Below are 14,302 nucleotides of genomic sequence, written 5' to 3' on the forward strand. Positions count from 1 at the left end.
AAAGCTCCATGTTTTGTTTTTAATATAGTTTTCTACAATACCAGAGACTTCATGACAAGCATTGCAAAATTGTCTTCACAATTGGGGGATATAAATTAAAATGTGGGAGATGTTTCCCTATCAGCATTTGGACTTTTACATATGAGAACGCTACAAAATGATTTTGGATTAAATATTAAAATTACATATTTAAAATGATGACAGCTCCAGCGAGTACAGGCTGCTCTCCCATTTGTGCGCCTATTTCTGTCTTGGCTTAGAGGAAAATGTGTTTTAATTAAGCTAAAATAAGACGGGAAACATTTGTAACCACAAGTATCACCGAGCTCTTTAAGTCAATCTTGTAGTGATATCAGCACAATCTCTTCCAGGCAATTTGAATATGACATTATAATCCACCCACTTCTGTACTAAATGCAGCTAATTGCCCCCATTCCAAAGAGCAGATGGCAGAAGTGCGTTTGCAAAATAACGATTTCTGTCATCTTCAATTCTTCAATTTGAAAATGTAAACACTGCGCAGTAAGAACAAAATGTAACAGAGTTATGTGATTAAACAGAGATACAGAATTACAAGTTTAGGGGGATATTTAAAGGTAATGCAAATATTACAAACTGGGGTAAACGCCCCAATCACATTAGGAGAATAATAAAATTCAAACGGTCCTTTTTCCCCCCTTTAACGTGATTGAGTGTTGGATTGCCCATAAAACTTTTAGTAACTCACCCCTATAATATTTTGTGCTACATTAGGATATAAAACGGCAATTTTCTAATATAAAATAAAATATTTGCAAATGCAAAGTGCTCCATAGTTTGCACATTAACACTCGTGCCAATTAAAAAGTTAACACAATGTTTTGTGCTAACACTTTGTGGCACGTGACCCTATAGGTGTCGATACTGTAATTGCCCAATCTGGAGAGTGCTAATCTTTGCAAGTACAAATGAGGACTCAGGACAGCACATTCCCTCACATGCTCTGTGCCTGATATCTGACAGTCAGAGAATTTGTGCACAGAGGCTTACAATCTGCTCCGCTCCAGCTGTTATACAACTAGCAGACTCTGGGGCAGTACAAGTTCTAACATGACCCCTATCACCCCGTACAAAATGCCCTGGTCCTTAACGTTCCTCCTAATTTACTTATGCAGTTACTTGGGCTAAATTAATTTATTGATAGTAAAAAAAAGTATCCTATTTATTCATTCTGCCCAGGTTACTGCAATAGTAAACACAGTGAGGAGCTAATGGTATTTTGTACTCCGTGTAAGGAGACATATTGGATTTCCGAACTTTAGGGGGTGAGTTAGCCATTGACGTTAAAAAAACAAATAAAGTACTTAGAATAGTTAATTAAGCTCAGTATGTGCTTGTTAAGGATAAACAAATATATCAGTGAACATCAATATTACAGTAATATAGCACCTAGTATCCAAACAAACTGTGGCAAATTATGTCTTTTATTTTAAAGTTCTTTATATTTAGATTCCCACACCCTGTAATACATGACGAATGGGGAAACATGGGCGAAAGAGGTTAGTGATGCATTTTGTGCTACTTTAAACTTATTTTGTGCTTTTTTTATTTTTAAAAATCAGTCTTTGAAAACTCGTTCAAGAACGAAACCGATGATCTAGGACTAGGAAGTAACAATTGATGCAAACTGGTCTCTGAGTGGTCAGCAATGCAGGTACCTGACCAAGCTGTATTCCAAATGTGCTTTCAGAGAATATAAAAAATAGCATACTGTACGATATTGTACACACTGTGATAAGGACTAAAATTCCTGCTCCAGACTCGTATATAATGGAAGAGAAACTGTATCATTATACTGAGATAATGTTATAATTGAACAGCAATGTAGAAGACAAGTGACAATGCTCCTGTGCTATGACATCACACCCGTGCTATGACATCACACCTGTGCTATGACATCACCATTCCTTCTTTTAAAGGTCACTTTCTAACTAAGGGCAAGGGAGGAATGGTCACATTCTAGACTCCTGAATGAACCATTATATAAACACTGTATATGTAATACTGTTTGTGACTGCCACCTCCAGAGAAGTCAATGTACAACATGTTAATATCACTGAGAAAATAGATTGCCTATTGAACGTCAGCATGTTAAACATGAATTATATGAGAACCCTGTCATCTCAGCCCAGAAACTTAGACATTTCTGAAATACTTGGTGTAAATGAAGACAATGCTGAGATGGATGATATGCGTTCTGTGTTATAACCAGAATGACTGCAGAGAAGAATGAGTCTATTGTCCTCCATGGCTGTTTACAATGTGCCTCCTTCTTCCATGTCAGCGGATGGGCAGGAACGCCGGTGCTCTGTGTGGGCTTGTAGAAGTGCTGCAATCTCAGTGTGGGCGGAATCGGCTACAATAGACAAAGCAGAGTTTCCAGCCTGTTTCAAGAAGGCAACAAATAAAAAGTAGATTAGCAAAGAACGACAGGAGAGGGTTACACTCAATGGATGCTATATTATATCCACGTCACAGGCACAGCCAATGGAATTTTATTTTCTAAGAACAATATATGTTTTATGTAGCACTTATGTAACTTTGCGTCTCAATTGGCACTTTTCTATCAAAAACAATATAGAGTTTTTTTCATTAAGGAGAAGCGCAGTGCTTAATTTACTGAAAAAGACTAAAAAAACCAACTGTAGGTATTAAAATCAGCGTAAAAAAAGTTATTCTCATGTTGGAGGACGCCTTGTTAAACATATATAGATTGGAAACTGAGCAGTTTGTAATTATTGGATGATAATACATTCTATTACCAAGTATGCAAATACGCTGCATTTGTCATGACTATGTGGAGACTGGGGGCCATTGTTCAATAGGAGTCTATGAATATCAGAATTCATTTTATCTTAACTGGGGGGGAAAAAAAAGCAAAAACTGGAAAATATTAAACTTCAAATCAAAAGGGAAAATAATCCATATTTGTATAGTACCTTTTCCTTATAAAAAGGCATTGAAAACCGTGATATCTTTGAATATATTAAGATGTATTACCGTATTCTGCTTGTGATCAGATGGAGATAAACAGGAGCTATAATAATTTTGTGCAGCCCGTTTTAGTGTGTGGGTATTTTTTTTTGTTTTATAAGAAATAATGTTTTTATTTTTTTTAATTATTATTTAATATAGTGGTGATCAAGGGTTCTAGGGAAGTTTGTTTGAATCAATAAAGGATGGTTTGAAAGCTCTGTATGTTATTGTCGCCCCCCCCCCCAACTCATAGTATATTGGTCTTGGAAACCATAATTGCCACTACAGAGGTTCCAAATCTTGGTAATTAGCCCAGAAGGGTCAGGAAGATCCGCAACGCTATTTTTCCACAATAATTAGACCACATTACAGGTCAGTGTTGTCTTATTGTTACATGATAATGTCATACAAATAATAATATTTCTAAAAACAATTGGTTGTACAATATTTTTTTACCAGCAGTACATTTACTGATCTTTGCAAGCTACAGAGTTGTGTACAAGTCATAGACTACTAGACTACGTTCCAGGAGCAGTAATCTGAATAACCGGTGATCAATGACTGAAGGCAGCTTGGAATAATTGCCATTTCCTGTGAGGTTATAAAAATGGCTGCTGCCTGTCTAATCACACTCTTCTTGTGTATGCAATCAGTGGATTATCAATCAAGGTTTAATTGCAGATGGAAACAAACTGTCTCATCTAAACTTCCAGGTTTAATTTTAGCGCTTTCCTTTATTTAAAAGATTTTCCATTCACCCCGCAGTAAACTGATCACTTCTTGAACTGCACACAGGAATCCCGATGTTAGGAAACACATGACAGATCATGAACAAGTGTTTGGCGCCCCCCATTTTACTGGGGTGTGGTAAAGGTGTAATTTTCATATTAATATGCCTTGTTCTTGTCACCCAGGCCTTGTCTCAAGCATCATGGCTTTACTGACAAGGAGGGGAGGGGGGTTGTGGGGATCTCTAAGGGTCAAGGAAGACCCCCCTCCTGCCATGTCCTAGTACTCTACTTCTCATGTGAGGGTGTATTGTCCTATTTCTGTAGAGCAGTGTTGGCTAACCTGTGACACTCCAGGTGTTGTGAAACTACAAGTCCCAGCATGCTTTGCCAATATATAGCAGCTTATTGCTGGAAGGGTATGCTGGGACTTGTAGTTTCACAACACCTGGAGTGTCACAGGTTAGCCACCACTGGTATAGAGTGTAATAGAATTGGATTATGATCATGTCCAGTGGTCAGGTCATGTTGGAGGTATAGTGTCCTATGTCTGTATAGAGTGTAATAGAATTGGATTATGATCATTTATTTATATAGCGCCAACATATTCCGTAGCGCATTATGATCATGTTCAGTGGTCAGGTCATGTTGGGGGTATAGGGTCCTATGTCTGTATAGAGAATGTAATAGAATTGTATTATGATCATGTCCAGTGGTCAGGTCATGTTGGGGGTGTAGTGTCCTATGTCTGTACAGAGTATAGTAGAATTGTATTATGATCATGTCCAGTGATTAGTTGGTAGTTTTAGTGTATTATGTCTGGCAGTGGAATCATTACCCAGGACACTGTGCAAACACTAAAAATATTAAATGTGTATGAAAATTGTGTTAAAAAATTGCCAGATATGCAAATTAGATACTGGACTGCAGGGGTTCACATAGTTACTCTGAATGTTCTTATACTAGTTCTTATGGTAGCTTGTGCTGTGTACGAGTTTATTAGAAAATTTGACAATGGGTTTAGCACTATTAGATCCTTACAAGGTCAATCCCATTTATTATACCCTTGCATAAAGAACATTTGCAGTTTTAAAAATATAATATTTTTAATTTTGCTGCACTACACAACCGCTGCATTAATGTGGGCACAGCGGCCTCTCTGCTCAAAGGCAATTCGAGGCGGGTGTAATTGGGGACATCATGTCTAGCCTTTTAGATAACACCACATCTGAAGTCTGTAATTCAGTTTATAGAAATCATTTAGTCAACAGCTTTTAAATGTTTCATAAAAATAGTAACAGCGTGAGGTCATACAAAGCACTGCGTTCTTTCAGTGCCCCCGAAAATCAATGTTACAGTGCAGGAGCTTGTTTGAAAGAACAAGGCACTTTTTGGAAATCAGAGAATCCAGCTGTAATGTCATTTAGTTTGGACTCACAGCTTCTGCCACTCTGCCAGTTGTCACATACCTGGCATACCACGATTATCTCCGACAAGATTTATATCCCAGGTATCTGATAAGGACACAAGGCCAGTAAACTGCAGTATTAATATCACTGCTCATTTATGCAGCGGATATTGAGTTGGGAATGGTACAATTTCCTGGTGGGGCCTCTATCCTGGTTGCTGGGCCTTCGCCCGCCAGGTCTAAGAATCCCAGAACAGCCTCACTCTGTGGGAGTTGTGGTATTTTGTAATAATCTGGAATTCCATCCTCTGCACTGTATTATACTCCTCGTGTCAAAGTGATAAAGGATAAAAGTTCACAGGAAGAGAAATATTACACCAAAGGAGGAGGGGGGCTACGTGGATGGAATTGCCTCCTTGTATGATGGAAACAGGACTGTCTGGTCTGCTCTGGGTGGTCGCACATACATTACAGAGGCCTGTGCTGTACAGACTGTACATCCTGGACACAAAACAATCCTGCATTCCAGTGTGTGCAGGAGAACAGTGTTTGAGTGACAGCTCTGTTAACAAGCAGGCTCTGCCGCAGCTGCCAATCATTACCCAGACTCGGGTTTCCATTTGTTGTATGCAGGCAGGTTAATGTAATTCTCATCCTGATTCAGGTCATGTCATCAGGAATTATTGCACATTTGTTAATTTAATCTTTCAAACACACTGGACTGTGAAAGGGGACGTGCATTACAGGCCGTATTCCTGGTAGTACAGGGAAGATCCGAGAGCCGATACAGTTGTATTAAACGGGTCTTCCCACCTACAGCCACTGATTTGTACGTACCCTCCTGAAAATATTATTAACTCGTTTAATCTGTGCCGTGTTCTCCTTTGTTTTTCACCAAAGCCTTTAACATTGTTAGGTCTGAGGACCAGGGGTTGAGCAACTACAGAAAATTATGAATGATGCCGATCTGACTGAAATAAAACGTATATAGTTTGATTACAACTAAGGCAGCAATATAAAGTATAATTATAAAACATGAGTTGATGCTGCTTTAAGGCATTAAGAACTCATTAAAAAAATATTAACTTGCTGAAGGGTAAAATAAAAATATACCCCAATCATGTATACCCGTTTCCTGGTTAATTAGAAGGTAATTCAGGTTAACAGACGGTATAGAATTTGAATGGAGTAGACAGAGACTCAATGAAGGGTTTCAAAGGTGCAAGTCAGGGGGCAAAGATATAACTCGTTAAGTATGTGCCCCCTTTACATTTTTGTACTGATGACATCCCTGTCTGCAGAACATTGTTCTGATCCAGCTGCCCCTACATAGATGCACCTTGATATATTACATCAGACTCCTCTCTCTCTCTTTTGCCCCCCACGTCCAATCCCTTGCTCAAGCCTGTCGCTTCCAACTGCGCAACATCGCCCGCATCCGACCCTTCCTCTCACTAGACGCCATCAAAACCATCATCAATGCACTCATCATCTCCCGCCTGGACTACTGCAACCTCCTCCCTCTCTCCCATCTCGCCCCGCTCCGATCTGTACTCAATGCAGCTGCCAGACTTATCTTTCTCTCACGTCGCTCCTCCTCTGCCTCCCCTCTCTACCAGGCCTTACACTGGCTCCCTTTCCCTTACAGAATCCTCTTTAAACTCCTTACTACCACTTACAAAGCTCTCTCCCAGTCTACTGCTCCCTACATCTCTAACCTCCTTACCATTCATACTCCCGCTCGCTCCCTGCGCTCGGCAAACGACCGTCGCCTCTCCTCCACTCTTATTACCTCTTCCCACTCCCGAGTCCAAGACTTCTCCCGAGCTGCCCCCCTGCACTGGAATGACCTCCCTCACTCCATCCGTCTCTCTCCCACTCTGTGCTCCTTCAAACGGGCACTCAAAACTCACCTGTTCCTGAAAGCCACCAACCATCCACTTAACCCCTCATCCACTCTGCTTGTTCTCCCCTCTCTCCCCTGGTCCCTTTTTCTCCCTTGCATCACTGCCTCCCTTCGTGCCTGTTTTGTCCACCCTCCCTTAGGATGTAAGCTCGTATGAGCAGGGCCCCTCTCCCCTCCTGTCTTCATACCGACTCTTCTGCTCCGCCCTCACTCCATATGTCTGCACTGAGTTTCCGAAGCATTGGTACTTAGTGTTTATTGTTCTGTGATGTTTTACCCTGTATGGTTTACTGTTCGTATTATGTAAGGCGCTGCGAAAACCCTGTGGTGCCCAACAAATAAATAAGAATAATAATAATAAAACATACACAACACTTCGCTTCCTATGGTACGTCCATCAGTGGTTTACAAACTATCTGCCATTGGCAAAATACACAAAACGGTATTTGTGTATCTTATACGAAACAACTCTGGTCCATTAACAATACATAAAAAGTGCTGCACGATGGGTCTGCCTATGATGGACACAAAGCTACATGGATAATTAGTGGGCTCACCATCATAGTTTACCTTGTCAAAGTTTGTTCTGATTGAAGACTACGACCAGGACCGTGAACAGAAATCATGGGGTACAGGATACTAAGAGCAGCCCCCACTCTTCTCTATTCTCCCCCTCTACAGTCCTCTTACTCTAACCTTCAAACAGACACAGGCTCCTTTCCAACCAAGCTCAATAACTATACGGGGGAATCCAGCTCCTTGGAATGCCCAGCACCGCTCATTATGGGGTACTATAGTATCCAAACATCACAGGATTTCCTGCACACCCTTATGGGAAGTAAGGAAAGAATCTGTTGTTGTATCACTGCAGAGTCCCCCCACGGCACATCACTAACAATCCTTGCTGTCACTTCTATCACACTATGTACACACTTGACGTACAAGGTTACAACTGACCCTGCTTGTTACACCTACAATGGTTTAGGAATTAAAAAGTTTCTAGAAATTGCACAGATCACCGTGTCACAGAGAAGATAAATAATGTAGTAAGTAAAAGTATACACTGGAATTCCCCAACAAGTCATGCCAAATAAATTATGGAGATATTTCAAACGCCTAGATATTTTTATAAACACCCTCGTCAGCCTGTAAGGGTGATAATTATACTGAATAAATGCTTTGGATAGTGGTACTGAGCAGTTGGCCATACATATAGAACAAGAACATATACTAAGGACTACATAGATAGTGACATCCAGTACACAGAAGAGTTCTGTACTACAATTAGCTGGAGATGCCGCTCCTACAATCTCCCAATTGGGGGGGGCGATGCTTTGTAATATGGGTTGGAAAACCCCTATCCTTCAACATAGCCCCCACAACAATGCTTCGCTCCCACAGTATTCCTAATACTCATGGCGATTGCAGTTCTCCTATTTGCAAAAGTGGTTAAATGGGTGGAGGATGAATTAATAATTAAGCAGAGTTAAAAACCCATTTTAATCCCCAATATAATCCTTCACGTTCTGTTTCATGTAATTACCTCTCCTCCCCCTTGGAAATCTGGTTCTACTCAGACGCCAATCTGAAGTCATTTTCTACTTCACCACATACATTTTCCGTTCAGTGTGTTCAATCTTCTAATAAATATTATGCAGTTACACGTGTTAAGTCAGTGTTGCATGTAATTGAATTTGTTTCTACTTTGGTACGGACTTTACATGTCCATCAGAAAAACCTAATGTACGTGGAGGAAAATCTCTGAGCAAGAGAAACATGCTCTGTTGTTGCCCACCGAGTCGCAGCCTTGTGGCTGAGTGGTCTAAAATCTGCAGGTTTCCTGCGGCCATATTAATGCCGCATGTCCAAGCACCTTACAGGTATTGAACACACACATATACTATATGCATATTTGTTACCCTTTCAACATAATTTCAACATCCCCTTAACCAGTAATAAAGAAATTTTATATTAACCAAACTTGTTGGATCATTATTTCTCATCGTCCCAAAGACTGAACCACAGGAGATTTACACATCGAACAGGTCCTAGTTGCAACACCGAGCGTAGAGTTAGCATTAATAGGAGTAAGTAGCATTAGTCTAGCACAGTGTTGGCTAACTTGTGACACTCCAGGTGTTGTGAAACTACAAGTCCCAGCATGCTTTACCAATATATAGCAGCTTATTGCTTGAAGGGTATGCTGGGACTTGTAGTTTCCCTGGAGTGGGCACAGGTTAGCCAACACTGGTCTAGCATAACAGACATGGAAGGTGGACTTTGTACCTTATCCTTTAGCTCTAGGTCACAGTCTGGTTGAGATAAGAGCAGCTTCACGATCTCCAGGTTGCCGATCTGGCAGGCGATCATCAGGGCAGATTCTCCATCCTCGTCTGTCAGGTTCACATCAGCTCCACAGTCCAGTAGCACTTTTACCATGTCTGACCTGGCGTGGCTGACGCCAATCATCAGTGCCGTTTGCCCACCCTGAAACAAAATGTCCATGTGTCACTGCTGAAATCACAGAGACAAGTATCACAGTGACCTAGCAGGTTTATTCTACAGGGAATCAAAGGAAAGCTTACAAGAGATCTTCACGTTTTCCTATAAACTAGAAGATGATTTGAATTTATTATTATTCATTTTTTTACGATTCCTTATTACAGAAAATAAGATTTAGAATTCAGGTGACAGGTAAAACAACATGACTTCAGTAATGGAGATAGAAATATAAAAGACACTTCAGTCTCTAGAGTCATTAATTGCTTTTCTTTAATGCATAGTTGCCTACTCTCCCGGAATGTCCAAATATTGCATCATCTTAGCCCCGCCTCCTGTTGTAATTGGCCAAAATTGTGACAATCGTTTAGTGGGCGAGACCCAAATGATGAGATTCATCAAGCCCCGCCCCCGCACGCCCACCCCCCCCAGGGATCTCCCTGAAGCCAATGAGGAAAAGTTGGCTAGTATGGTGTAACTATATATAACGTAAGTGATTACCTGAGTAGCGGACAGATTGACATCCCCAACACTGAGGAGCACTTTCACCACTTCCATATCTTCATCCGTTTCCGCTGATGCCAGAGGGGTGAGCATCACTGGGGTGTACCCAGCTTTATTCTGGTGGTCCACATCACACACTCCTAGTAAAGAAAATGTAAGGTATATTACTATGTAAAACATAGAAATCAAGCATGACGCCTTATATCATCATCATCTTCATTCATTTATATAGCGCCACTAATTCCGCAGCGCTGTACAGAGAACTCACTCACATCAGTCCCTGCACCATTGGAGCTTACAGTCTAAATTCCCTAACACACACACACACACACACAGACAAACACTAGGACAAATTTTGATAGCAGCCAATTAACCTACCAGTATGTTTTTGGAGTGTGGGAGGAAACCGGAGCACCCGGAGGAAACCCACGCAAACACGGGGAGAACATACAAACTCCACACAGATAAGGCCATGGTTGGGAATCGAACTCATGACCCCAGTGCTGTGAGGCAGAAGTGCTAACCACTGAGCCACCGTGCTGCCCATACAAGTTGGTGTCTTACTTTTAATTAAAATTTTTCATGTTTAATTAAAAAAACCATTGCTAAAATCCATCTAATTCATTCTCAGGTTATTTCCCGTTTGGATGATAATTATAACATAACATTACATATAGCGCCATGACATACACCTCCTGAGATTATGGCCACACGGATTTAAAACAAAAATGTTTCTTTGTATTTATTAGTGTCCAGGAGTGTGGACAATTACGCAGGTATTATTTAAGATGCTGAAAACATATACTAAAAATGTTTTCATTCATTTTGATGTGAATTTTAAAACTAATTTTATGCTCATTTTAATGGCATATTTTTAAATGTAAACATTCACTATATATTTTACAAGCAAATTGTTAAAAATAAGTAGTACAACATTTACAATATAATAGTAAAGTGGTCCTTATTTCTTACAATACAACTGGGTAGCTGGAGTCAGAGAGAGAATTGGGGATACGCGTTATCAGCGGCTGACGGCCATAAGAACTGTCAGGTTTGGACTTTGCAACAGTACTGGGGACACAGGAGCTGGAATTACATTTAAGATTTGACAGATCTCTTTGAACTAGGCCTCTCCGATCAATACCCAATAACTCTCCTCTCTAGAACGCAGCCTCCTCCGTTCCACATCATTTACAGACAGCTCCACAGGTCACCCCGTAGATGTCATTTATATCGAATTGTTAAAGTACATCTTGAAAATCTTGATAGAGTTTTAACAGTGTACTGAGTTTACACAGACACCAGCATACAGAAAAGGACGTGCAAATCTTCACACAATATAAAAGTGCACAATGACAACTTGACATTTACATTGTTTTCTGTACTGTTTCAAGAAACAAATACAGTAAAACAGAGAACTTCGGTGGGGTAGCAGAGAGAGAACCTTCATTTAAACATTACTCCACTGGGATCAGACTGTTATTTATTTTAAAGCTTTTTTCAGCTGCAGAACTTCGGGCTTCTTAAATACACTGCAGTCCATGCAAGTCGCCCAAACATCCATCTCTTTTAGTCACTCTGTATTGTTACAGTATTAGCGGCAATTTATCTTACAAACCAGTAATCCTATACGAAGACAATAAAATAAACTACAGTATATATGGTCTTATAATTATAAACATTCATTGAATGAGAATTAAAGGAGCAAGCCGAAGCAAATACCCAAGAGCTTCTGATAACATTGATTCACAAAAGTAGCTTCTGACATTTGTTTATCAAAGATGTTTACTATAAGCAGATACTCCAACATGACCCATCCACCAACTACGGAATGCTCTGCTCCCATTGCTCAATTTTCTGGTTAGCAGAAAATGAACCTATCAGTATGTTTTTGGAGTGTAGGAGGAAACCCACGCAAACACGGGGAGAACATACAAACTCCACACAGATAAGGCCATGGTCGGGAACTGAACTCATGACCCCAGCACTGTGAGGCAGAAGTGCTAACCACTGAGCCACCACGCTGCCCACACTATAGACTTTTGGAACCATAAAAGACGTGTGTTAGTGGGTAATATCAAGCAGTGAGGCACATGACAAGGTTGCACACAGGGTACAATTATCTAGGCTCCTGTCATGGTTTGGGTATGTTTTGCTATAAAGGAGCCTCTGACCTCCACACTCAGCCAATGCCAACAGCTACTGTACTAAGACCGTATGCACAACGCAGCTCCCCCTCATCCTGCCTCTCACAGTAATGCTGGTCATCTTTCTCAAACTCTCTGCTTCCCTTTGTTGTTTCAATATTGTTTTTTTGAATGGAAATTTATTATAGGCTTATTTTGTGGTTATATTTGTATTATATTACTAAACACAAATCTATTGTTTTACTTGCAGCTTTCATTAAGTAAGGTTGAAGAGGAAATTCTTTCTACTGTTGAAAAAAAAAAAAAAAGTTTTGTTTGGCACAGCTGTCAATCACTATCCCGCTGCTTGACATCAGAAAGAGGAATTATGGGATATAGCATCGTCTGGCAGAACATCGGATGACATATCTGCTCCCCTAGAGGTCCAGCAGTTTAGCGGCTCTCCAGCATGAGCAGACTAATGGGTTTCCCAGCCCTCTCCATGCATATAGCGGATGTGTCAGGGTTACTGAAGGTACGATTTAGAGACCGTAAGAAAATCATTATTTCTTTGCCAAAATGTTTTCAGCCTGCCCCTTGTGCTGATCCTTGACTGAGCACAGGGAAGAGATTTAACATCCTTTCTGCAACTTTCTGCCTTGTTACCTGCCCCCAGCAGATGCCAGTCTGGGACATTCTGCGACCAGCGGACATTTCGGCACTTGTAAAATTACAGCAAATCAAGCACTGGAGCTAAATATGTAAATTAAGGCCTCCTGTTTACAAACGCCTTTTGAAATGCACATTAGGGATATTGAAGAACAAAGCTGGGTACACACTACAGGGTTTTCAGCCCATTATTGGGCCAAACACACGATAAACGACTGTTCGACCCGATATGGCAGTAGTGTTTGCATGCTGCAATGATGAACGATTACCGTTTCAAAGTACATTGTATAATTTCATTTGATTTCTAAACTGGACTAAATATCTAGTTCATGATGGAATGATGTTGGGCAAATTCTGCAGTGTGTATGTACACCCCATAGAGATCTATGGACACTAACGGTCCGGAGTACAGAGTCAGGATCTTTTCAGCCGATGGTTATGACAGATGAAGAGCACAGATCTGAAGGTAAATCATGTAAAACGTGTATAGTGTGTACACAGGAATCACATCGGGAAAATTTTTCTGTACTGTGTACCCAGCCTACATCCTGTGTGCATTAAGTTTATGTTATGATCTTATTCCTTCCCCCCCCCCCACCCTTTTTTTCAAATGTTGACCACCTCTCAAACGAAACACACTCCTCTATTAACTCATCCTGCACATCACTTTAGTTGCAGACAATGAATATCAGCTGCTGATTGGGACCTTTTTTTCCCCCAGTCGTTGGTAAAATCGTTAACTATATCGCATCGGGAGAAATTTTCTGTAGTGTACATCCAGCCCAAGTGTTGGGTAATATAAAACACAAACTATACGGAGCGCATACTGAATATAAAAGTTAGGTAGCTGCAAATTGGCCCTAATTCTAGTGACTGTCCCAGATTTTTTATGATGTGCCCCCATTTTGCAAATGACTTACAAATTAAGGGGACTATTTATGACGGATTGCAATTTTTCCCCGTTAATGAGCATCCCTTATCACAACGATAAGAGATGCGCATTTTCAGAGGCTACCCTGGCAAACACCATGTTTCCACTGACTGTCAATGAACTTCCAGGTTCTGACCCAGTGTCTTTACTGCACACAGACTAATTAGTTAGAGGAGGGAGGGCAGAAGCGTACAGTCTGCTGGGAAAGATTAGATGATGCTTCTCTGCTTTCTCTATAGGACAGACCTGCTAACGCCATAATCAGGTACATCATTCACCCAAAAAGGCCATTGCTGGATGTAAGCCCCTATACCTGGGAGGTGAGTGCATCTGGTTTTAACTGCATTTTAGGTCAGTGTAGGACCTGCATACAGTGAGGTACACGTGAGGCTGGGATGCAGGCTTAAATGTTTTGATCTAAATATGTACAAATGCCTCATGTTTTCATTTAGCCAGATACACACAGATATGCAATGGGAAGGAAGACCGCTGACATCAAATGTCTTTTTGATTTAT

At 40.7% G+C, this 14,302-nt stretch overlaps 1 protein-coding gene across 3 annotated transcripts in view; it reads right to left on the reverse strand.

Moving 5' to 3' along the window:
* The window catches only part of KANK4 (KN motif and ankyrin repeat domains 4), an 87,365-nt gene continuing 73,063 nt past the window's right edge, over positions 1–14,302 (reverse strand). For all 3 annotated transcript variants that reach the window (XM_075181790.1, XM_075181792.1, XM_075181791.1), the window contains exons 8-10: positions 10,058–10,200; positions 9,344–9,544; positions 1–2,423 (exon numbers count right to left, since the gene is read on the reverse strand). In XM_075181790.1, the coding sequence (XP_075037891.1) occupies positions 2,295–2,423; positions 9,344–9,544; positions 10,058–10,200 (473 nt within the window). In that variant the 3' untranslated portion in view covers positions 1–2,294. The remainder of the gene's footprint in view (positions 2,424–9,343; positions 9,545–10,057; positions 10,201–14,302) is intronic.

This window comes from Mixophyes fleayi, chromosome 8 (genome assembly GCF_038048845.1).
Source record: "Mixophyes fleayi isolate aMixFle1 chromosome 8, aMixFle1.hap1, whole genome shotgun sequence".
Taxonomy (NCBI): Eukaryota; Metazoa; Chordata; class Amphibia; order Anura; family Limnodynastidae; genus Mixophyes; species Mixophyes fleayi.